Genomic DNA, 24,835 nt, shown 5'->3' with positions numbered 1-24,835 from the left:
AATATATTTTGCTCATATGATTTGAAAAATGAATCAGCAGCAGTAGGCAGTGCCTTAAGTGAGTAAACTGATATGACTAAGGAGTTAATCAGGGCAATTTTTACATAAATAGACAGGTATTTACCTATTTACCTCTCCATGGTTGCAGGATCTTGTCTATTTTTACAAGTTTTCAATTGAAATTCATTGTGGAGAGCTTATTTATATATTTTGTGATATGAATACTGAGTATGTCTACTTCACCATCAGCCCATTTTATAGGTAAGCTGCAAGGTAATGTAAAAGTTGTATTTTTTAAGGATCCGATATGTAATATTGTACACTTATGATATTTAGGTTTTAGTCCAGAGAGTACAGAAAAGTTATCTAGATCTTGAATGAGACATTGCAGGGATCTAGCTTGCGGACTTAACATAAAACTTGAGTCATCGGCATACATGGACACCTTTGTTTTTAAGCCTTGGATTTCTAATCCTCTAATGTTGTTATTGGATCTGATTTTATAACGAATAGATATGGTGACAGTGGATACCCTTGTTTAACACCTCTTGACAATTCAAAACTCTCTGAGAAGTAGCCGTTATTTACTATTTTACACCTGGGGTTGCTATACATTATTTTTACCCGTTTTATAAGATAATTACCGAAATTGAAAGAATCCAGTCTTACTTTATCAAATGCCTTTTCAAAATCCGCTATAAATACCATTCCTGGCTTATATGTTTCATGATGTTCTATTATTTCTAGTAGTTGTCGTATTTTATCTCCAGTGTATCGTCCATGTAAGAGACCTGTCTGATCAGGATAAACAATACCTGGTAAAACCCTTTTAATTTTGAGTGCTATGCATTTTGCTAGTATTTTTGCATCACAACATTGAAGTATAAGGGGCCTCCAGTTTTTTTTAGATAGACCGGGTCTTTATATTTGCCATCTGTGTCTTGTTTTAATAATAGAGAAATCAGACCTTCCTGCTGAGAACCTGACAGACTACCATTTCTATAGGAGTAGTTAAAACAATCTAACAATGGAGCTTTTAGTATATCAAAAAATACTTGATATACCCCTCTACCGGTATGCCATCAAGCCCTGGGGTTTTTCCAGTCTGAAAGGAGATAATGAAACAATTTTAATATAAACAACCGAGTGTCGACAGTACAATGTTATGTTGCGTGCTCTGATGACGTATATCCGGCTCTGAAGTTGAGATTTGAGTGTTAATGTTTTACCAATTGGTATATTAGGGACTGCTTGTCTAATGAAGCTGCTGCATCCTATGCTCTCTCCCCTCAGACCTCTCAAGAAGTTTAGCACTGAAGAGCGGGTGGCCAGTCTCACGCGCTCCGAATATGCCAGTGGGATTGATGGAGACTCCGCAGCCAAAAAGAAGAAGAACAAGAACAAGAAAAGCCAAGCCAACGGAGAGGAGGACCGAGTGGAATAGCTGAAAGGTTATCCCCACTCACCCAGGACAGCTCTCCTAACTCCTAAACCAATCTCTTGTCCCTAGCAGCTATAGTCTAGACATGTTTGTGACGGCCCCTCATAGATCTAAACCGATCAAATTATAGTTGAAAAGGTAATAACTCCACCTAGCCCTTTTTTAAATATATTTTTTTAGATTAGGTGGAGCATCTGTCATTTGATATTCCTTACGCCCAGTATCTTCTCATCTAAAATGGTGCACCTAGAACGGGTGAAGGGGTTCTAGGGGTTGATTTGTGATTGTGCTGGTTGTGTAGCTTAAGGATGGGTGAATTCCATCCTTACCATAACTGTTTAACCCTCTACCTTTGCACAATCACTGTGTGTCTACAGAATTGATCCCAGAGCCGTGCTTGACACAAAACCCCCAAGTATGGGGCACCAGAAGTTGACATAGTGAGTATAGTGTTTTTCTTTAGCAGTTCAGAACAGACTGACAGTCTCAGGTTGTGTGTATTATTTTATAATGAATTGTATGGTGAGCCACGCACCATGGTCTATCACGTCGACACAAGTTAAGTATGTCACCGTTTCATGAAAAGAGTGGTTGTTCTCCAGAATGTCAGAATTGTATTTTCAGCTACTGCATCGATAGGAATGTTGGTATACATCTGTGTGGATACGACTTTAAATGAACATTTTCAATTTTGAAAATACATGTCTGGTGTTGAATTTGTTTCATAAAATAAACCCAGATCATGGAAAGTGATAAAGGTAATGAAACAAAATGCATTCATGCGATCTAAAATGTTTCCGAATGTCAATAATCATATAATCAAAGTATACAAAACATTAAGAACACCTGCTCTTTCCATGACATGAGAGGTGAAAGCTATGATCCCTTATTGAAGTCACTTCAATCAGTGTAGATGAAGGGGAGGAGACAAGTTAAAGAAGGATTTTTAAGCCTTTAGACAATTGAGACAGGGATTGTGTATGTGGGCCATTTAGTGGCTGAATGGGCCAGGCAAAATATTTAAGTGCCTTTTGAACTGGGTATGGTGGGTGCCGGGCGCACTGGTTGGTGTCAAGAACTGCAACGCTGCTGTTTTTTTAATGCTTAACCTTTTTCCATGTGGATCAAGAATGCGCCACCACCCAAAGGACATCCAAGCTTACTTGACACAACTGTCAAAAGCAACTCTATATTAGGAAGGTGTTCCTAATGTTTGGTATACTCAGTGAATATGACCTCCTGTTCCGATAAAACAAAAGAAAATTACAAGTGTGATCTTTAAAAAAAAACTTTGTTTTTTTACATTGCTACTTTTTCCAGGTGAATACAGTCTTTACAAATAGGCTTTTTAAAAAACCTTTATTTAACTAAGCAAGTCAGTTCCTATATACAATGACGGCCTACCGGGGAATAGTGGGTTAACTGCCTTGTTCAGGGGCAGAATGACAGATTTATTTTCCTTGTCAGCTTGGGATTCGATCCAGCAACATTTCGGGTACTGGCCCAACGCTCTAACCACTAGGCTACCTGCCGCTATGGTTGGTTGATTGGTATGCTATACAGGTATTGGCGTTTGTGGGCTTTTATTTTCATATGTATCAAAGTTCAATTTTAGCAGAACCTTTTGTAATACTACACAAATTACTGAAATGACAGGCTAAGAATGGACAGAGATAGACCTATGTGTTCATCTTATCATATTTAACCAATGCCTAATCAGTGTGTCTTGTTTGTAATGAAACTGTCCCTGTTTGCCAAAAAATAAAATCTGATATGTCATTAGGAATCTGAGCATGGTACTTTCAAAACTTAGTCTTACATTTCAACCACAGACAGTCGGACTACCGATGCAGACCTTCTTTTCCACCAGTCGGTCTACCGATGCAAACTTACGCAAACAAGGGGTTGGCCTGTGCTTTTTGCCATTTTCTTTAATAAAAAGTAGACCTATGGCATACCCGCTCATTTCAAGACTTGGTCTTCACTTGGCCTACCTCTGTGTCAGTCAAGGGCTGTTGTTTAGAGTGCATTGAGGGTGGAGGAATTGACCGACATATCTATGTATATAGCAGCCTACAACCTAATTCTGTCTGTCACAAAGGTAGGCCTACCTCTTATTTCTTAAATAGGAAGAAATAGGCTCTAACACACATCCCTCTTGTTGTTAGTCTAATTAAATTGAAGAGGTTTGAAATTAATTATGCCTACTCAAATTTGTCTACTTTCAGCACCATCAGCTGTTCATTTCTGATTGATTGTGCCATGGCTGATGCTTCAAGTTTCAGCACCACAATGTAAGTTACTAGAATCTGGCTTATTGTGAGGTTAATAACTCTGATAAATAGGTCTACATCATGGGTAAGAAATTCAGTGCATTCGGAAAGTATTCAGGCCCCTTCCATTTTCATAATGAAAAAGCAAAACCTGGTTTTTAGACATTGTTGCAAATGTATTAGAAATAAGAGACCTTATTTACATAAGTATTCGGACCCTTTGCTATGAGACTCGAAATGGAGCTCAGGTGCATCCTGTTTCCATTGATCATCCTTGAGATGTTTCTGCAACGTGGAGTCCACCTGTGGTAAATTCAATTGATTGGACATGATTTGAAAAGGCACACACCTGTATATAAAGTCCCACAGTTGACAGTGCATGTAAGAGCAAAAACCAAGCCATGAGGTCGAAGGAATTGTCTGTAGAGCTTCGAGACAGGATTGTGTCGAGGCACAGATCTGAGGAAGGGTACCAAAACATTTCTGCAGCATTTGAAGGTCCTCAAGAACACAGTGGCCTCCACGATTCTTAAATGGAAGAAGTCACTCTTCCAAGAGCTGGGCGCCCTGCCAACTGAGCAATCGGAGGAGAAGGGCCTTGGTCGGGGAGGTGACCAAGAACCCGATGGTCTCTCTGACAGAGCTCTAGTGTTCCTCTGTGGAGATGGGAGAACCTTCCAGAAAGACCACTATCTCTGCAGCACATCAACAATCAGGCTTTTTTTAATGCAGGCCTTTATCCAACCTGACAGAGCTTTAGAGGATCTGCAGAGAAGAATGGGAGAAACTCCCCAAAATACATGTGTGCCAAGTTTGTGCGTCATACCCAAGAAGACTCGAAGGCTGTAATCGCTGCCAAAGGTGCTTCAACAAAGTACTTAGTAAATTAAATGAATACTTGTTTAAATGTGATATTTCCGGGTTTTTACATATTTGCCAACTTTTAAATAACTATTTTTGCTTTGTCATTATAGGGTATTGTGTGTAGATTGGTGAAAAACGAACTTAATACCTTTTAGAATAAGGCTGTAACATAACAAAATGTGGAAAAACTCCAAGGGTCTGAATACTTTCTGAATGCATTGTATATTGTTTTTTATTAAATCAATTATAGTAGTAGCAAGCGATCAAGGTTGACCTGTCCTCATGTTAATGCTCTCTTTTTCGAACTGAACAGAACATAGGCTAGTCCACAAGCAAGATTTTTAGGACTAGGCATAATCCAAAATTATTTTCGGAAGAAGCCTTTGACTCCTAAACTGCCACCGTAGGCCTACACAGCACAGCCATTTGTTAGGAAGCACACACCATTTTTTGATCAGCAAGAGGAGAGCAGGCCGTGGCCCAGGGTTCTAATGTCCATTGCCGTGTGTAATGCAGCTTAGTTTTATTTACACCATCCCAGCAGCTATCTTAGAAATATAACTTTACTCTTTTTTTCTCTCCAAGCAGGCACTTTGTAGTCTATAGGCTATGGATATTTTGATTGAAACCACACTAAATAGCCTATAGGCGCACTTGATATTGCGCACCCAGCGGAGAATCAGAGATCAAATCAACTTTTATTGATTACATACACATGTTTAGCAGATGTTAATGTGAGTGTAGCGAAATGCTTGTCCTTCTAGTTCTGACTATAAAGGAATTAATAAGAATATGTACATATAAATGGAAGGGTGTACGGCATAGGCAAGATTGTATAGAGTACAGTATATTCATATGAGATGAGTAATGTAGGATTTGTAAACATTATATAAAGTGGCATTGTTTAAAGTTACTACTGATACTTTTATTACATCTAATTATTAAAGTGGCTAGAGATGAGTCAGTATGTTGGCAGCAGCCACTCAATGTTAGTGATGGCTGTTTAACAGTCTGATGGCCTTGAGATAGAAGCTGTTTTTCAGTCTCTCAGTCCCAGCTTTGATGCACCTGTACTGACCTCGCCTTCTGGATGATAGCGGGGTGAACAGGCAGTGGCTTGGGTGGTTGTTGTCCTTGATGATCTTTTTGGCCTTCCTGTGACATTGGGTGGTGTAGGTTTCATGGAGGGAAGGTAGTTTTCCCCCGGTGATGCGTTGTGCAGACCTCACTACCCTCTGGAGAGCCGTACAATTGTGGGCGGAGCAGTTGCCGTACCAGGCGGTGAAACAGCCCGACAGGATGCTCTCAAATGTGCATCTGTAAAAGTTTGAGGGGTTTTGGTGACAAGCCAAATTTCTTCAGCCTCCTGAGCTTGAAGAGGCACTGTTGCGCCTTCTTCACTACACTGTCTGTGTGGGTGGACCATTTCAGTGTGTCTGTGAATGTGTACGCCGAGGAACTTTCCACATTCCATTTTCCTGACCCCACACTCAGAGGGCCCTCACCTCGTCATTGTTGGTAATCAAGCCTACCACTGTAGTGTCGTCTGCAAACTTTATGATTGAGCTGGAGGCATGCATGGCCACACAGTCATGGGTGAACAGGGAGTACAGGAGAGGACTGAGAACGCACCCTTGTGGGACCCCAGTGTTGAGGATCAGCGGGGTGGAGATGTTTCCTGCCCTCACCACCTGGGTGCGGCCGTCAGATAGCCCAGGACCCTGTTGCACAGGGCGGGGTCGAGACCCAGGGTCTCAAGCTTAATGACGATTTGGAGGGTACTATGGTGTTAAATACTGATCTGTAATCGATGAACAGCATTCTTACATGGGTATTCCTCTTTTCCAGATGGGTTAGGGTAGTGTGCAGTGCGATTGCGTCATCTGTGGACCTATTGGGGCTGTAAGCAAATTGGAGTGGGTCTCGGGTGTCGGGTAGGGTGGAGGTGATATGATCCTTGACTAGTCTCTCAAAGCACTTCATGATGACTGAATTGAGTGCTACGGGGGCGATAGTCGTTTAGCTCAGTTACCTTAGCTTTCTTGGGAACAGGAACAATGGTGGCCCTCTTGAAGCATGTGGGAACAGCAGACTGGGATAGGGATTGATTATGTCCATAATCACACCAGCCAGCTGGTCTGAGCATGGTCTGAGGACGCGGCTAGGGATGCTGTCTGGGCCGACAGCCTTCGAGGGTTAACACGTTTAAATGTTTTACTCACGTTGGCTGCAGTGAAGAAGAGCCCTCACAGCAGATTGTGGTATCGGGCCGTGTCAGTGGCACTGTATTGTCCTCAAAGCGAGCAGAGAAGTTGTTTAGTTTGTCTGGGAGCAAGACGTCGGTATCCGCGACTGAGCTGGTTTTCGTTTTGTAATCCATGATTGACTAGACCCTGCCACATATGTCTCGTGTCTGAACTGTTGAATTGCGACTCTACTTTGTCTCTATTCTGATGCTTAACTTGATTGGGGCATCGGGTTAATCTCCCTCTTAATTAGCAAGTAATTCTAAAACACTAAGAAATGTTGATATTTAATCGATTACAAATTACATGACCCTCCCCTGGACTAGATTTAGAAAATACTAAACCCTCCCCTTGACTGAAATTGAAAAAGCACGACCCTCCCCCATTTTCCTCCAAGTACCCATTATGTACATTTTGAACCATCCCTAATTTGTTCACTTCTAACCAAAACACATTGTCTTTTTGTTTTAATTTCACAAGTTTGGTTGGCTTGAATTTCACCAATCACCAGGTAGAGTAGCTTTCTAGCCGGGTTGAGAAGTCAGGAGTGTTGCGTGCGTCGCCGCTGACCAGCTGTCCTGTCCCAGTCTCTCCACGGTCATATCGGGCAGTATCGGCTGGTCACCAGCTGTTATCGCATTTTGGCCAAGAGCCCAAGACACCATCACCAGCACTTTGGGGGGAGTCATTGATAATCACTCATTCAATATTTTGTTGACTAATTGTTTGGCAAATCTATTGTTGACAAATAATGTCAGCTGTTCAGATGGTCCGCCACAACATTAGTTATAGCCTACAACTACTGCCATATTGACAATTCGTTTTAAGCAATTACAAGTGGGTTTGTAACTATTGATTAGACCTACAGTTGATGTCGGAAGTTTACATACACCTTAGCCAAATATATTTAAACTCAGTTTTTCACAGTTCCTGACATTTAATCAGTAAAAAGTCCCTGCCTTAGGTCAGTTAGGATCGCCACTTTATTTTAAGAATGTGAAATGTCAGAATAATAGTAATTATTTATTTCAGTTTGTATGTCTTTCATCACATTCCCAGTGGGTCAGAAGTTTACATACTAATAGAGTGTATTTGGTAGCATTGCCTTTAAATTGTTTAACTTGGGTCAAACGTTTTGGGTAGCCTTCCACAAGCAGTTGGGTGAATTTTGGCCCATTCCTCCTGACAGAGCTGGTGTAACTGAGTCAGTTTTGTAGGCCTCCTTGCTCGCACACGCTTTTTCAGTTCTGCCCACACATTTTCTATAGGATTGTGGTCAGGGCTTTGTGATGGCCACTCCAATACCTTGCCTTTGTTGTCCTTAAGCCATTTTGCCACAACTTTGGAAGTATGCTTGGGGTCATTGTCCATTTGGAAGACCCATTAGCGACTAAGCTTTAACTTCCTACTGATGTCTTGAGATGTTGCTTCAATATATCCACTTCATTTTCCCTCATGATGCCATCTATTTTGTAAAGTGCACCAGTCCCTCCTGCAGCAAAGCACGCCCACAACCGTGCTTCACGGTTGGGATGGTAATTCTTCGGCTTGCAAGCCTCCCCCTTTTTCCTCCCAACATAACTATAGTCATTATGGCCAAAAGGTTATATTTTTGTTTCATTAGACCAGAGGACATTTTTCCAAAAAGTACGATCTTTGTCCCTATGTGCAGTTGCAGACCGTAGTCTGGCTTTTTATGGCGGTTTTGGAGCAGTGGCTTCTTCCTCGTTGAGGGGCCTTTCAGGTTATGTCGATATAGGACTTGTTTTACTGTGGATATAGATACTTTTGTACCTATGTCCTCCAGCATCTTCACAAAGTCCTTTGCTGTTGTTCTGGGATTGATTTGCACTTTTCACACCAAAGTACTTTCATCTCTAGGAGACAGAACACGTCTCCTTCCTTAGCGGTATGATGGCTGCATGGTCCCATGGTGTTTATACTTGCGTACTATTGTTTGTACAGATGAACATGGTACCTTCAGGTGTTTGGAAATTGCTCCCAAGGATGAACCAGACATGTGGATGTCTACAATCTTTTTTCTGAGGTCTTGGCTGATTTCTTTTGATTTTCCCATGATATCAAGCAAAGAGGCACTGAGTTTGAAGGTAGGCATTGAAATACATCCACAGGTACACCTCCAATTGACTCTTTATTATTTCAATTAGCCTATCAGAAGCATCTAAAGCCATGACATAATTTTCTGGTATTTTCCAAGCTGTTTAAAGGCACAGTCAACTTAGTGTATGTAAACTTTTGACCTACTGGAATTGTGATACAGTGAAATAATCTGTATGTAAACAAGTGTTGGAAAAATTACTTGTGTCATGCATAAATTAGATGTCCTAACCGACTTGCCAAAACTATAGTTTGTTAATTAACAAGAAATGTGTGGAGTGGTTGAAAAATGAGTTTTAAAGACTCCAACCTAAGTGTATGTAAACTTCCGACTCCAACTGTATTTCTATGGGATTACTTTAATTCTCTGTGTGGTTTAGAAATTAACAATAATTTTGTAAAGTTTCAACACTCAACCAAGTGCATTTTAGATTTGAACACTTGATTGGAATTGGAATTAGATTTTGTGCAACTTAAATCAAGTGTAAAATGCAGGCTATAGGTAGCCTTCTGCATAACATAAATTTTGACCAAATCTGAAATTAATTTGAAAGCTTAATTGTCTTATTCACCTAGATTTTTATTTTACATGTAGGCTATATTTTAAGAGTTATGTTTGTCAACACACCATTCCCGACCGTTCCCACTTAATTTGACTTACAATAAAAGGGCATTATCATTTTCACAATTTCACAGTATTATTCCAACATAGTGTATATATATATATAAAATAGAGAAGTTATGTTTTTGACTGCATTGGGCCTTTATTAAAGATAATTTAGTTGTATGTTTAGAGATGAAAGAGGAGAGTGTGCTGAAGCAGAAGGTTGCTGGTTCGAATGTCCGAGCGACAAGGTGAAAAATCTTCTGTGCCCTTGAGCAAGGCACTAAACGCTAATTTGCTCCAGGGCCTCCTTACTACTATGGCTGACCATGTAAAACAACACATTTCACAGCACCTATCTGGGGTTGTTTTGTGCACCAGAGGCAGCGGCTAGACTGCTAGACCACCCTAGGCCACGTTTTGCTTTCATTTCTAATGATTCCTTAATTTAATTTAAACCTTATAGAGGCCAGTGTGCAATTCTGTGCCCATTGATTGGCTAACATGACTCCCTGTCAAAATAAAAGTTAAACAGGCCTAATAAAATAAAAACTTAGTCTATGCTGACCTGTAACTAAATCTTCTTTCGACCACATATTTTGAGTGAAGGGTAATTTTTGTAGAACGTATTTAAAAAACGTAAATACATCCCCATGTTTTGGCTTTAACTGGGATAGGATACTTTGAAACAACCACATGACATTACGCGAACAATTTCAAATAAGACTACATCTTTCATCTTCAAAAAGTTTCACTGTTGCCCCATATTGGTCGTCCAATTTGAGCGAAACGAAAAGTGAATGTCATAATTGAATTAAATGCTAAAGATAAATCTGGAATGTAGGTCCCCACATCTCCATTATTTGCAATTATCATGGACATATATATTGTTATAAACATAGGCTATAACCACGTGTTTATTTTGGTTTTGTTTGAATAGAGCCCAGTTATTCTCTAAAAACAGTATCGCTTAAACGTTACAGATTGCGTGATCGAAATGTAAAGCTAATTTCCGATGGGGGCCGACATGCAGCGTTTATCGTGGATGCAGTATACGCAAATGTGGGAAGATTGCCTTTGCCAGCATAATTTCAGCAGAACAAATTTAATCCAGACCCAAATTTGTGCAAACACAAAATAGCATTTTGGCCTCAATCCAATAATTCCACGTTGATAAAAGAGCCTATTCGTCAGCCTAAAAAAATATGACGGCCCGCTCTGAAACACACCATGTTCAATTAGCCTACACATTGGTCTACAAACATGTTTATTTGTCATTTTTCCCCTAAAGCCAAACTGTAAACTACATTTCACAAATATCGACCCAAATAAAAGTTTCTAATTTCAAAGTCATGTAATTTTGTTAATGTGCAGTCCCATTTGTTTGTCAGCGAGGAGCTTGCTTGCCTGCTGACAGCAATGCCGTTCATCGATGTGTAGGTCGAGGGAGGACCCCAGATAGAGAGGAGAGCGGCTCCCCACCTCCCTGAAGACCATGGAGGAGGATTCGTGGAAACAGCGGACGCTGGATAGGTGGTGGTGCCGAGGGTCCTCTGTACAGATATAAGCCCGCTGTGGTATCTAGGTTCGAAACCAGACTTTGTGAGTAAAAATATGGCGAGGGAAACATTCTTTGAAGAGTCGAGTAGTTGCCAGCTTCGGCCAACAATTCAAGTCCAACCGCGGTCTGGCGCTTCCATTTCGTTCTAAAACGAAAAAGGAAAATGAGGGTTTAGAGAACAAAATCAAGCTATAGGTACAATTTATTGGCCATCGTCATCTGCAATTATAACAAGCAGGAGGAAATAGAATTGGATGTTACCCAGAATATTACATAGGCCTACTTTACTCACCCAACAGACCTGTTTATTAAATAAACAATGTAGCTACATTAGGGGGAAAATATGTAAAATCTCACAGTTGACAGCCATTTTACGGGTAAATAATAATTATAGCAATTGTGTATTGCCACTTAAATTATTGATACAGAATGCAGTAATTGATTATGCATGTATTCATGTGTTGTCCGTAATTGTGGTACGTGTAATTTCTTCACAACGATATGGGAGGACTTAGTCAAAACTATATGTTTGTAATAACATATTTTTGAGTGGCTGAATCCAATAACTAGGCCTACTTACATTAATTACAAATTACGGTTTCAATCTGTCTTGCAACTCACCGTCTGTTCTGGTACCAAGTTTTGACCTGAGTGTCGCTGAGGTTGAGCGAAGCTGCCAACTCCATTCTGTCCTGCACACTCAGATATTTCTGCCTTTCGAAGCTGCGCTCGAGCTGGGCCAGCTGGTGATCACTGAAAGCGGTTCGAGCTTTCCGGGGCTTCTTCAGCCGAGACGACGGACTGTCTCTGCTGCTGTCCATGTCACGGTCTCGCGCTAAAATTAATGAACATGTATTTACAATTAGATACATCACCAAAATATAACCAGAATCATAAAGGATATAATTTTGACCTGCACATTTTCCGGTTGGCCTAAAATCATGGTTATGATTGGACAGGGATTTCGAAGGCTATAGGCCTATAACTGCCACATAAAATATATCGGTTGTTTCCATGGTTATTGCACAGTGGATATGTGAAGCGCGAAAACTGGTTTTTATATGGGCGGATCTGATTCTCAGGGAGTACAATAATCCAGTTAATTGATCCACAAGGGATGGAAACCAGTCAACTGACTGGCGCGACTTCACAGGACCGTGGATAAACCCGAAATATAGAGCTGACAAGATCCTCGGGTTACAAATCTGATTATCAGGTAGACAAATTGCAGCCAATCCCCGAACAATTGGATGTATCGGTGGAAGATAAACCAACTAGAGAGAGAGACAATCTGATATACGAAACACCACTCATCCATGAAATGAAAACCAGTCATCATAGGCATTATTAGGCCCCCTACATTTATATTGGTCAATGTAAGGATGAGATGATGGTTTGACGCACACACTTTCAGGTTGATCACAAATAAGGAATAATATTAAAGTGGCCTATAATAGTCCTAGTCACATTACATTATTAGTATCATATTTATGTTAGCTGCAACCATCGTCAATTAACCACGCTGGATACATTGTTTACGCTTAAAGGCCTTATTGAACAAATCATCATATAGGACTATTTGGATTTTTTCTGTTTGCATTTTCAAAGTAAGTGGCTTTAAAGGCAGTTAAATGGGCGCGCAATTTTATTTTCTCATATAAATACTAATGTATAGAAAGTCGGCCTACAAACCAAGGGTATTGGGCTATATGCCTAATGTCTTCATATAATTGATTAACTAATATGATAGCCTAGTTATTTTAATGAACGTTTTTTTTCTTTAATTTATAAGACATTCGGCTATTTATAGGCCTATCATAATTTGAAAATTCTTAAAATAGCCGTCTATATGAGCGATTAACTCACTGTCAACTTGTTTTACGGACTGTCAAGTAATAAAGCTTACCTTGGTATTCATTTTCCGAGGACGAGTTGCTGTGGATTTTATCCATAAAGTCGTCCGCTATTTTGGACTCAAAATGCTCGGAGTCTGGCATGGGATGTTCATGACTCTTGTATGGGGCACATGCTGCAAGTGGTTTGTTACAGTCTGCAAGAATATCCCGAATAAGAAAAGATGATGCGACTGTCCGTGGCTGGGGCAGTTGCCCATGCTGTAGCGAGGACTCCAGTGCAAAATCATGTCTGTGCATTGCATCTTCGACAGACTCCAGTCGCGGGGAGAGGGGAGATGAGCAGCCGCTTTCCAGGACGGACCTCTGTCTTAACTCCAGTGGAGACCGGCATTTTTCGATCGAACTGTCTCCTTTCAAAAAGTGTGGGCTTGCTGGTCTGTGAGACAGAGAGTCAACACCAAAACTCGACCCGTTTGTGGAGACCTCCATGATAAATATGAACAGGGCAACTGGGTAATTTCGTACTTTTAAACTACAATTTGAGACCAAGTCAACTGTCCAGTTGGAAAATCCCGAAACAACTTTGACCAGGCAATTTGTTTTTATCCACTTTCCATCATTAGGCCTACGCGTTTTACTGCAGCGTGTCTGTAGAAATATATGTAATGTTCTGAAAACGACACTGTATGCTATTCTCCCTCCCCCCCAAAAAATATCCTAGGTTAATAATAGCCTAATTCCACATGTTTTGTAGAGTAAACTTCCCCTGTAAGGGAAGGACCTCAACCAGTTAGCGAGTTCATTTCAGCACCAGTCTTAAAGTCCATGCAGTCTGCAGTCACGTCCTGCCTTTGAGGAAACCGGGAGACACTGACGACACGAACAAACATGATGGGTTTACTGGTACTGTATATGGTTGATGTTGTGGCCCCAAGCAAACATAAAATAATACACAAAGTCCCCTAGTGACCCTGTTCACAACTAAAGCACAATTGTCAGCTTTTAAAGGTGTCTCTAACAATGCCCTGAGCCCATTGGCTCAGAGAGGTTTTGGTGATAACTGAGGGGAGGAGGAGTGGGGGAAGGGTGGATTCAACCACTACCACCCTGTTTCATCTCACCCCTCATTACTGTAAATATGATACAGATATTTGGCCTGGGCATCATAAATTATATCTCCTGTACAGATATTTTCCACACTGATTCATAACACCTTTACCAACGCTGGCAATAGTCCTCTGGTAACCTAGATGTAGCTTTTCCTTGGTAATCCATGTCTAACCGGGTTGTTTATTTTTTCACTTCTTGCCACTGCAGAAATATATATTTCAATGTGTACATATTCATATTTGTTGAATTGGCATGTTAGGTGTAGGTATAATGGGGGGGGGGGGGGTTCGTTAATGTCAGTTCTTCCCAGTCTGATATTTAAGGAGATGTAGCAGATGAGGATCTATGAAACTCACTCCTTAGTCTGCAGTTGTGCAACAGGTTAGAATGCTTCAAGAGGCCTGTCATGTGTATTTGTGAGGCAGAGGTCCTGAGTTTCTCATCTTGGTATGAGCTGGCTCGGGAGAAAGCGGTATGGCTTAGCAAGCAGCGTGACACCCTTTATAATATTGCTTTGACCTGGAACTGCAGTTGTGCTCAGCTCATCTACTGGGGTTGCTGTGGAGCGAGTTTGGGAGTGTCAGCTATATGTATTGTCATAAGGTGAATGCACCAATTTGTAAGTCGCTCTGGATAAGAGCGTCTGCTAAATGACTTAAATGTAAATGTAAATGTATTGAACAAAAATAAATATGCAACATGTAAAGTGTTGGTTTCATGAGATGAAATAACACAATGCCACAGATGTCTCAAGTTTTGAAGGAGTGTGCAATTGGCATGCTGACTGCAGGAATGTCGACCAGAGAATGTAATGTTAACTTTTCTACCATAACCCGTTTTATGTTGTTTTAGAGAATATGGCTGTACTTCCAACCAGCCTCAACTGCAGACCACATGTAACCACGCCAGCCCAGGACCTCCACACCCGGCTTCTTCACCTGCGGGATCATCTGAGCCCAGCCAGCCGGACAGCTGATGAAACTGAGGCGTATGTCTGTCTGTCTAATAGTCCTTTTTGTGTGGAAAAACTAATTCTGATAAACTCATTTTGATTCCCAGGTGAGTGGGCCTATGCCCTCCCATGGCTGCGCCACTGCCCAGTCATTAAATCTATAGATTAGGGCCTATTTAATTTTTTTCAAATGACTGATTTCCTTACATGTACAGTAAATCAGTAAAATCAATGATATTGTTGCATGTTGCTTTTTTGTTCAGTATACATATAGTATTGTACCATATGTATAGGTTGTGGTTTTCCTTATATTATGCGAATTAACATAGAAAACATATTCTTTTCAATGTAGGCAAACAAACAGAAAATTGAATATATGAATTTATTGAAATAAATGACCCTAAATCAGTCTGACTTTTCCATTAAATGTTTTATACTTGGAACACAACCCGAGAAAAAGATTTATAGCCAAGCTATGACCTAATAACAAACAGTGAAAAGTGAAGCAATATTAGCATATTTGAATAACTTAAAATATTTTTCCTTTATTTTTCCTGGAACACATATTCATAGCATTTGAGTTTTTTTTTTTTACTTTACCTTCTCGCTGAGTTATAGTCGCTGTAGTCTACAAACATTATATTACAAATCCTTGTGGTGGTAACAGTGTAAGTCCGGCCGGAAGTACAATATCTGTTTTTTTTGCCAACAAACTCAAAGTACAATCTGTAATTGAGGAGTTGTAGAAATCAGTAAAATCCCATGATAATAATATTGTCAGTATGAGTATATATATATATATATAGGTTGATTGCATCTGAGAGCAATTTGATTAAGGCTGGTTGGAAAATAAGACTTTGCCCCCCTACTCCCTACCCCAACAGTTACTACATAGACTCTTCTCTATGTATGTTTTAGCCCACAGTGTAGGTTCCCTGGCCCAGCTGTCCTGTCCGTGCCACTGAGTCTGAGAAGTGTGCATTGAAGGCCTTCTTTCTAGCATATGGATCCCGGAAGGTGTCCAGAGCTGGGCCAACCTGCAGGTAAGAGATGAACAGTGATGGTGAGTTTGGCTTGGTTAGTTTGACCAGGTTTATATAGAGATATGTTATGGTGAGTTTGACTTGGCCCAGTCTTATATGGCAATGTTTTACATTTACATTTAAGTCATTTAGCAGACGCTCTTATCCAGAGCGACTTACAAATTGGTGCGTTCATCTTAAGACATTATATAGAGATATGTAGGAAAGTCTTGTGTATATACAGATATGACTCTGGGCTCTTCGATCAAGCCATCCTGCCAGATAGGGCTCAACACTGGAAACAAAATGAAAGGGACCTGCCATGTGGATTAACTCCAATGTGTGAGTACCACTGAAAGATGTGATGGAGAGTTTGAGGAGCACATCCAATGCATCTCCACTGGCTCTTCTCACTCTTTCCTCCAGGCATTTAGATTTCTGTGTATGGATTGTGGAAGAGTACTGTATAAAATACATTTAGAATTTGGAATAAAAGTTGTTCTCAGATATGGACTGCCAGTTAATCCTGTAAGTACACACTTTTTTATTACATTTGACATGTTGCAAATCGCTTGTAAGATGCTTCAAATACAGAGAAAACAGCTCCTATCAGTTCCCTTATCAAATCTACCAGCAAGAAAATAGTACAGTGTAACTATTTGCCTGTGTGTCATTTGTTTATTTAAATATTTACTTATTTATTATGTTGTCTTTGTTTGGTAAGAAATCATGTATCCTGTGGAACCATAGTATCTTATTGAAACGGGGAAGAAAAAACAAGCGATTCAACAAAGATAGAATTGAGAGAAGCAAAAGAAAAAAATGACAACACAAACAAACAAATGATGAGCAGATGAAACGCGGAGCACGCCGGAAAAGTCAGGGATGCAAATGTCGAACTCAGAGCAATCAGAAATGCTACTTGACAGAAAATACTGAGGATTGTTTAGTATTTTATAGGGTTAACATTCGCCTTTCAGCTGTCAGACAAGAAAGACTTTAGTGGTACGCGGGCCGCCAAAATAAACCTTAAATCGCCTCATTAAAGCTGACCGGCATAGAAAGCAGACCTCGCTACCAGGCAGCACGCCACCCCATTTTGTGTGTGTAATTTGCACCAAAAACATATATGCAGGAATGGGAAAAGATTGGGAAAGTAAAGTTAGGTGGGGAAGACTGTGTGTGTGGATCGTTAGCGTGGCAAGAGGCTGATTCCCCCATAATTGGAAGCAGTGGCCATTGTCAATGGAGTATTTCCATTGCCTCACTGACAGGTAGAGCCGTCACAATGATAGCCCACTTGTCAGTGTAAAACACCACTAAAAACACATCACTTTTGATTTAATTGGAGGCCTCTGCTAGCCATGAAGTAGGTGAGTGAGGGGGATCACTGAGGGTGTGTGGGTCTACATGTGCCTGTGTGTTGTAAATGAAGGTGAGGGAATCTTACATTTTGACTATAAACATCCCCTAAGGCAGTCTATTCTTTATTCTGCTCCCCTTCCCTATTTTGCCTTCCATTCCTCACTGATTCCCTATGGACTGTGTGTAGAAATGCCTTCAGGAGACCAGGATACACCTCTCTCACTCACTCACACAGGCATGCACAGTAATAGAACAACTACAATAATACTGGTTAGGTTGTCTAGGCTGGAGTGTTGGTGACCCTGTAGCTGTGCTGTGGTGTTACTGTACTGGGCTTTTACCTGCTGGAAGCGGGGAAGCTTCCACAGCGGGGTGGACTCGGGCATCGACCGACTCTTCCTCAACAGAGTTGTCCGTGTCTCCTGGATGCGGCCCAGCTTAGGCTGCAATGATAGCCACGGCAGAAGAGAAATGGACATACATAGAACATATAAATACTTATTCTACCACCACTACAAGTACGACTTACTACTATTGCTGGTAATACCTTCTCCAAAACAGGTTATAAAAATATAACCCCTTGTGTGCCAGTCTTCAGGATTCAGAGTGCATATGAGTTGGGCTCAATTCAGTTTTCAATAAAGTAAATGAAGGAAGTAAATAGACATTCAATTCATGAATGGAAAAATGCACATAAGGAAGCAATATGCAATTTCAGAATCCACCCCATGAATTAAAAACGGAATTGACCCAAACCCTGGAGAACACTGCTCCTGGCTACCTTTAAACCAGCCTCCTTTCCTCTCCACTCGTCCCCAAATCTCACCAAGTTGAGCTGCCCCTCCTCCAGGGCTCTCTCCTTGGCCTGCTGCTCCTCTAACCAGCGCTGGGCGTACTTGTGCTCCAGCAGCTCACAGATGGGAGTGGATGGCCTGAGACGACAAAACACAGGATTGACATTGACCTGACTGACTGTCCTAGGGGACCACTAGAAGAGGGATGTCTATCTCTGAGGCAGCTGAAAAATGTGAATGTGGCTGCATCTGAAATTGCTTCCTACCAACTTGGCACAAACTGGTTGAATCAACATTGTTTCAACGTCATTTGTCAGCGTATTGTGACATGGAATTTACATGGAAAACACATTGGGTTTCAAAAAAGTAATCAGTGAAAACTGTTTTGAGGGTAAAATTTCAACCACAGTATTATGTCATCAAGGTAACCAAATATCAACAAAGACAAATCTTGTATACATTTTTTAATTTGTACCTTTAAAACGTCAGATCTTCAACGTTATATCCACTATGAGGAAAAAAACAGGCTGTTCAGTACCTCCTACTGGAAAATTAATCTATCTACAGTTACCCTTTGGTTTCCCATCAAGGATTTGAACCAAGCCCAGTTTAGCTATGATTATCTGTCACTGACTATCACCGATGTGCTATGGTGAGAACGATTGTTGAGAATGGATCTCGAATAAAAAAGGGAAATAGATTCATTGTTGCTATCGAAGTCACGCCAGAGGGTAGGTTTAACAAAGCAAATTAAATATGCCCATACTTTATCACTCATATACTGTATAATCAATTATGCTATTTAGGCCTATATAGAATTTACAAACTCAACAGCTATTGTTTCAATTCAACCCAGAATATAAACAAAATAGACAATACAATAGGCCTAGGGTTTCAAGCTCCAGTTGATTTCAAATGTAATAACATGTAGTGATATTGAATTATGTGTTTAGTTGTCAACGCAACCTAATATAAACATTTCAAGGAGATTCATCTTCTGTGTGGATTGTTTCATCTGTGTCACTGATTAGTCTCGCTTTAATTCCAGTATGTTTCTTTATTCCAAATTAATAAATACAATAAATAGCCTATTAATTATGTGTTGGATTCACGTCTCCAACTCGACCAAAAATAGAAGTTAAAGAATGGGCTGAGATGTAAATATCTCCTTTAAATGTTAATATTTAGTTGCATTGTCAACCAAACATAATTGGATATTACTTTTGTAGTACAGTAAATAGCCTAAAGTTAAGGCGATCATTTTTGGAATATATGTACATAAATATATATTTTTTACCCCCTTTTTCTCCCCAATTTAGATCTTGTCTCATCACTGCAACTCCCCAAAGGGCTCGGGAGGCGAAGGTCATGCGTCCTCCGAAACATTACTCGCCAAACTGCACTTCTTAATAACACCCGCCTGCTTAAACCGGAAGCCAGCCGCTCCAATGTGCCGGAGGAAACACCTGACTACCGAGGTCAGCCTACAAGCGCCCGGCCCACCACAAGGAGTCGCTAGAGCACAATGAGTCAAGTAAAGCCCCCCTGGCCAAACCCTCCCCTAACCCAGACAACGCTTGGCCAATTGTGTGTCACCCTATGGGACTCCCGATCACGGCCGGTAGTGATACCTTCTGGGATCGAACCCGGGTCATAAGTGACGCCTCTGGTACTGCGATGTAGTGACGCCTCTGGTACTGCGATGTAGTGACGCCTCTGGTACTGCGATGTAGTGACGCCTCTGGCACTGCGATGCAGTGACGCCTCTAGCACTGCGATGCAGTGCCTTAGGTGGCTGCGCCACTTGGGAGGTCCAAGTTAAGGCTATCTTACAAACTAATGTAATATTCAACCTTAAAACGAGTAACACATCCACAGCCACATTTTGAGGCTACTGTAACTATACGCAGATGCATCTTGCCCATAGGGGGCACAAGAGCACGTGCCCCCTCTGATTTTTCCTCTACATTTTAATTTTATTTACTAAACTTCATTTTTAATCCCAGGTTTTTCATAATTATTTTATAAAAATATCTGTCGGTTGTATTTTGTGGAGGGGGCACACTGACTGGACAAGGCAGAGAGTTGAAAGGGCAGAGAGTTGAAGGGGTTGAGGTCAGTGCTCTGTGAAGGCCAGTCAAGTTTTTCCACACAGATCTCGATGAACCATTTCTGTATGGATCCTACTTTGTGCAGGGGACATTGTCATGCTGAACAGGAAAGCAGCTTCCCCAAACTGTTAACACAAAGTTGGAAACAGACGGTTTTTACGCGCTACGTGCTTCAGCACTCGGTGGCACTAAGCTTGTGTGGCCTACCACTACGCAGCTGTGCCATTGTTGCTCCTAGACGTTTCCACATCACAATAACAGCACTTACAGTTGACCCGGGCAGCTCTAGCAGGGCAGAAATTTGACCAACTGACTTGTTGGAAAGGTGGCATCCTATGACGGTGCTACATTGAAAGTAGCTGAGCTCTTCAGTAAGGCCATTCTACTGCCAATCTTACTGATTTTATACACCTGTCTGCAACGGGTGTGCCTGAAATAGCCAAATTCACTAATTTGAAGGGGTGTCCACACACTATATAACCTCAGAAGAAAAAAAAAGTCCCTTTTTCAGGATCCTGTCTTTCAAAGATAATTCGTAAAAATCCAATGCTTGTTCAATGAACCATAAACAATTAATGAACATGCACCTGAGGAACAGTCTTTAAGACACCAACAGCTTAAAGACGGTAGGCAATTATGGTCACAGTTATGAAAACTTAGGACACTAAAGAGGCCTTTCTACTGACTCTGAAAAACACAAACATTAAGATGCCCAGGGTTCCTGCTCATCTGCGTGAACGTGCCTTAGGCATGCTGCAAGGAGGCATGAGGACTGCAGATGTAGCCAGGGCAATAAATTGCAATGTCCGTACTGTGAGACGCCTAAAACAGGGCTACAGGGAGACAGGACGGACAGCTGATCGTCCTCGCAGTGGCAGACCACGTGTAACAACACCTGCACAGGATCGGTACATCCGAACATCACACCTGCGGGACAGGTACAGGATGGCAACAACAACTGCCCGAGTTACACCAGGAATGCACAATCCCTACATCAGTGCTCAGACTGTCCGCAATAGGCTTAGAGAGGCTGGACTGAGGGCTTGTAAGGCCTGTTGTAAGGCAGGTCCTCACTAGACATCACCGGCAACAACGTCGCCTATGGGCACAAACCCACCGTCGCTGGACCAGACAGGACTGGCAAAAGTGCTCTTCACTGACGAGTCGCGGTTTTGTCTCACCAGGGGTGATGGTCGGATTCACGTTTATCGTCGAAGGAATGAGCGTTACAAAGGCCTGTACTCTGGAGCGGGATCGATTTGGAGGTGGATGGTCCGTCATGGTCTGGGGCGGTGTGTCACAGCATCATCGGACTGAGCTTGTTGTCATTCCAGGCAATCTCAATGCTATGCGTTACAGGGAAGACATCCTCCTTCCTCATGTGGTACCCTTCCTGCAGGCTCATCCTGACATGACCCTCCAGCATGACAATTCCACCAGCCATACTGCTTGTTTTGTGTGTGATTTCCTGCAAGACAGGAATGTTCTGCCATGGCCAGCAAAGAGCCTGGATCTCAATCCCATTGAGCACGTCTGAGACCTGTTGGATCGGAGGGTATAAGGGCTAGGGCCATTCCCCCCCAGAAATGTCCGGGAACTTGCAGGTGCCTTGGTGGAAAAGTGGGGTAACATCTCAAGGCAAGAACTGTCAAATCTGGTGCAGTCCATGAGGAGGAGATGCACTGCAGTACTTAAGTATCTGGTGTGGCCACCAGCTGCATGACTGTTACTTTAGATTTTTGACCCCCCATTTGTTCAGGGACACATTATTCCATTTCTGTTAGTCACATGTCTGTGGAACTTGTTCAGTTTATGCCTCAGTTGTTGAATCTCGTTATGTTCATACAAATATTTACAGCTGTTAAGTTTGCTGAAAATAAACGCATTTGACAGTGATAGGACCTTTCTTTTTTTGTTGAGTTTATACAAAAGTATCTCCCAACCACAATTAGCTACCAAGCCATTTCAAGCTATCAAAGTTAGAGTAGCTTGTCTAACAATCTTTGCTGGCATACCTGCTGGCAAGGTTGCTAGATTTTAGAAAAGCAAGCAATTATTAAATGTACTGAACAAGACTCTCATTCCTTTCAAATAATTTACCCAGATTTTAGCAGAGAAGCATATTTAGTTTCTTAAAAAAAATATCCACCAGTCAGGAGGATACAGACAGCTCGAGGTATGCTTGGATAGGCAGAAAAATACTTTGTTTAAATGTAATCTGGCACCTTATGATAATGATATTTGTGTATTGCACTGAGCAAACATATAAACGCAACACATTCAAATATTTTACTGAGTTACAGTTCCTATAAGGAAATCAGTCAATTTAAATAAATTCATTAGGGCCTGATCTATGGATTTCACATGACTGGGAATGCAGATATGCATCCGTTGGTCACAGATACCTTTTTTTTTTTTTAAAGGTAGGGGCGTGGATCAGAAAACCAGTCAGTAGTGTCACATCTCCATGCAGCGCGACACATCTCCATTGCATGTTGATTGTTGCCTGTGGAATGTTGTCCCACTCCTCTTAAATGGCTGTGCGAAGTTGCTGGATATTGGCTGTAACTGGAACAAGCTGTCGTACGCGTCAATCCAGAGCATCCCAAACATGCTCAATGTGTGACATGTCTGGTGAGTATGCAGGCCATGAAACTGGGACATTTTCAGCGTCCAGGAATTGTGTACAGACCCTTATGACATTGGGCCGTGTATTATCATGCTGAAACACGAGGTGATGGCACGACAATGGACCTCAGGATCTCGTGAAGGTATCTCTGTGCATTCAAATTGCCATGGATAAAATGCAATTGTGTTCATTCTTCGTAGCTTATGCCTGCCCATACATAACCCCACCGCCACCATGGGACACTCTGTGTACAACGTTGACATCAGCAAACCACTCGCCCACCCAACGCCATGCACGTGGTCTGCCGTTGTGAGGCCAGTTGCACATACAGCCAAATTCTCTAAAACAACATTGGAGGCAGCCTATGGTAGAGAAATGAACAGTCAATTATCTGGCAACAGCTCTGGTGAACATTCCTGCAGTCAGCATTCCAACTGCGCGCTCCCTTAAAACCTAAGACATCTGTGGCATTGTGGTGTGTGACAAAACTGCACCTTTTAGAGTGGCCTTTTATTGTTCCAAACACAAAGTGCACCTGTATAATAATCATGCTGTTTAATCAGCTTCTTGATATGCCACACCTGTCAGGTGGATGGTTTATCTTGGCAAGGAGACATGCTCTCTAACAGGGATGTAAACAAATTTGTGCACAACTTTTTGGGCATATGGAACATTTCTGGGATCTCTTATTTCAGCTCATGAAACATGGGACCAACACTTTACATGTTACATTTTTATTTTTGTTCAGTATAGTTAATATACAGAGTTGGGGATTAACAGATTACAAAAAAATGCAACTGTAATCTGTTACTTTATCAGCAAAATATTGTAATCAGATTACAGATACTTAATAAAAAAAACTTGATGATTACTTATAGGATTACTTTTAAAGCGGTAATCTGCAGTCGAAAAAATAACAGTGGCTTTTCCATCTGTGGTTCGGTAAACATCTGAGGGATGGGGCTGGTGAATTTTAGATAAATAAGCTTTTTGTGCTTATGGAACATTTCTGGGATCTTTTATTTCAGCTCATGAAACATGACTAAACACTTTACAAGTTGCCTTTTATATATTTTTTTCAGTGTAAATATAAAGCCATAATATGCACCTGCATTGACATGTTATGATTCTGTGTTGTAATTTGGATAGGTAATTTCCTAGGCATGTTAGTGCAGTATATTGAGATGTGTGATTTTTACAGTCAAAATGACACCCTCATTTAAATGACAATTGAACAGGTAAATAAGTATGCTTAGATAACCTATGCAGAAAATAAACAATTAGACAATGATAATGGTTCTAGATTGTTTGAAGAATTCCCTCCACCCTCACATACATCATGCCCCCTCTAAGACCATACATTTATTCTGATGTAATAATATAAAGCATGCATGTTCAAGACACAGCAGCATTCATAGGTTGTCGCAGGCATAGCTGCAGGAAGTAGGGGTGCTGAGGGTGCTGCAGCATTCCCTGACCCCCTCCACCCATAAAATGTGTAAACTTGCCCATTATTACTCCTATATTTGCAGAGAAAAACTCTTCAGCAAGCCCCCCCCCCACCTTTGTTTTTCCATTGGAATTTTGTTGTGCTTTTAGATGGTTGAATGTATACTGATAACAGATTGGAAATTCAACTTTTGGCTGTCTTTTTGAGTGGGTGAATATAGTTTGGAATCTCATTGATCAACCAAATACCAAATATTATCCAATAATTGATGTTGAAATAATCTGATGTGCACAGTGGGTATTCTCTAAATAGTGCACTACTTTTGACCAAGGCCCAAATGGGTGCCATATGGGACGCAGAACCTGATCAGATGGAGGAGGATCCGAGGAACTCTCCCACGCTCTGTGATGTGTGCAATACGGAGGTAATATGAGTGATT

General features: G+C 41.2%; 3 protein-coding genes across 7 annotated transcripts in view; 1 reads left to right on the top strand and 2 right to left on the bottom strand.

Moving 5' to 3' along the window:
- ddx31 (DEAD (Asp-Glu-Ala-Asp) box polypeptide 31) overlaps positions 1-16,030 on the top strand; it is a 76,863-nt gene extending 60,833 nt beyond the window's left edge. For 2 of the 4 annotated variants that reach the window (XM_029638580.2, XM_029638579.2), the window contains exon 21: positions 1,294-3,220. In XM_029638580.2, the coding sequence (XP_029494440.1) occupies positions 1,294-1,444 (151 nt within the window). In that variant the 3' untranslated portion in view covers positions 1,445-3,220. Of the gene's footprint in view, positions 1-1,293; positions 3,221-14,925; positions 15,435-15,943 lie in introns of those variants that run through there. The other 2 variants (XM_065011774.1, XM_065011773.1) reach the window with 2 other exon arrangements.
- Positions 10,583-14,569, bottom strand: barhl1a (BarH-like homeobox 1a). The gene is made up of 3 exons (XM_029638581.2): positions 13,014-14,569; positions 11,729-11,942; positions 10,583-11,252 (listed from the first exon to the last, which is right to left on the bottom strand). The coding sequence occupies exons 1-3, from the start codon at positions 13,450-13,452 to the stop codon at positions 10,973-10,975; spliced, it is 933 nt and encodes a 310-aa protein (XP_029494441.1). The 5' UTR covers positions 13,453-14,569; the 3' UTR covers positions 10,583-10,972.
- The window catches only part of cfap77 (cilia and flagella associated protein 77), a 73,248-nt gene continuing 63,806 nt past the window's right edge, over positions 15,394-24,835 (bottom strand). Inside the window, exons 5-7 of one of the 2 annotated variants that reach the window (XM_029638578.2) lie at positions 18,239-18,344; positions 17,754-17,855; positions 15,394-16,062 (exon numbers count right to left, since the gene is read on the bottom strand). In XM_029638578.2, coding sequence (XP_029494438.1) covers positions 15,940-16,062; positions 17,754-17,855; positions 18,239-18,344 — 331 coding nt within the window. In that variant the 3' untranslated portion in view covers positions 15,394-15,939. Of the gene's footprint in view, positions 16,486-17,753; positions 17,856-18,238; positions 18,345-24,835 lie in introns of both variants that reach the window. The other variant, XM_029638577.2, reaches the window with a different exon arrangement.

The sequence above is a fragment of the Oncorhynchus nerka genome, linkage group LG27 (genome assembly GCF_034236695.1).
Source record: "Oncorhynchus nerka isolate Pitt River linkage group LG27, Oner_Uvic_2.0, whole genome shotgun sequence".
In the NCBI taxonomy this organism is placed as follows: domain Eukaryota; kingdom Metazoa; phylum Chordata; class Actinopteri; order Salmoniformes; family Salmonidae; genus Oncorhynchus; species Oncorhynchus nerka.
The sequence above is the reverse complement of the archived record's forward strand: the minus strand, read 5'-3'. Positions and strand labels throughout refer to the sequence as shown.

Coding starts and splice junctions, on each gene's coding strand:
- barhl1a (XM_029638581.2), bottom strand. CDS start 13,452: ATGGAGGTCTCCACAAACGGGTCGAGTTTTGGTGTTGACTCTCTGTCT. Junction 11,943..13,013: donor CTCGGAAAATGAATACCAAG/GTAAGCTTTATT, acceptor CATTAATTTTAG/CGCGAGACCGTGACATGGAC. Junction 11,253..11,728: donor ACTTGGTACCAGAACAGACG/GTGAGTTGCAAG, acceptor TTTTCGTTTTAG/AACGAAATGGAAGCGCCAGA.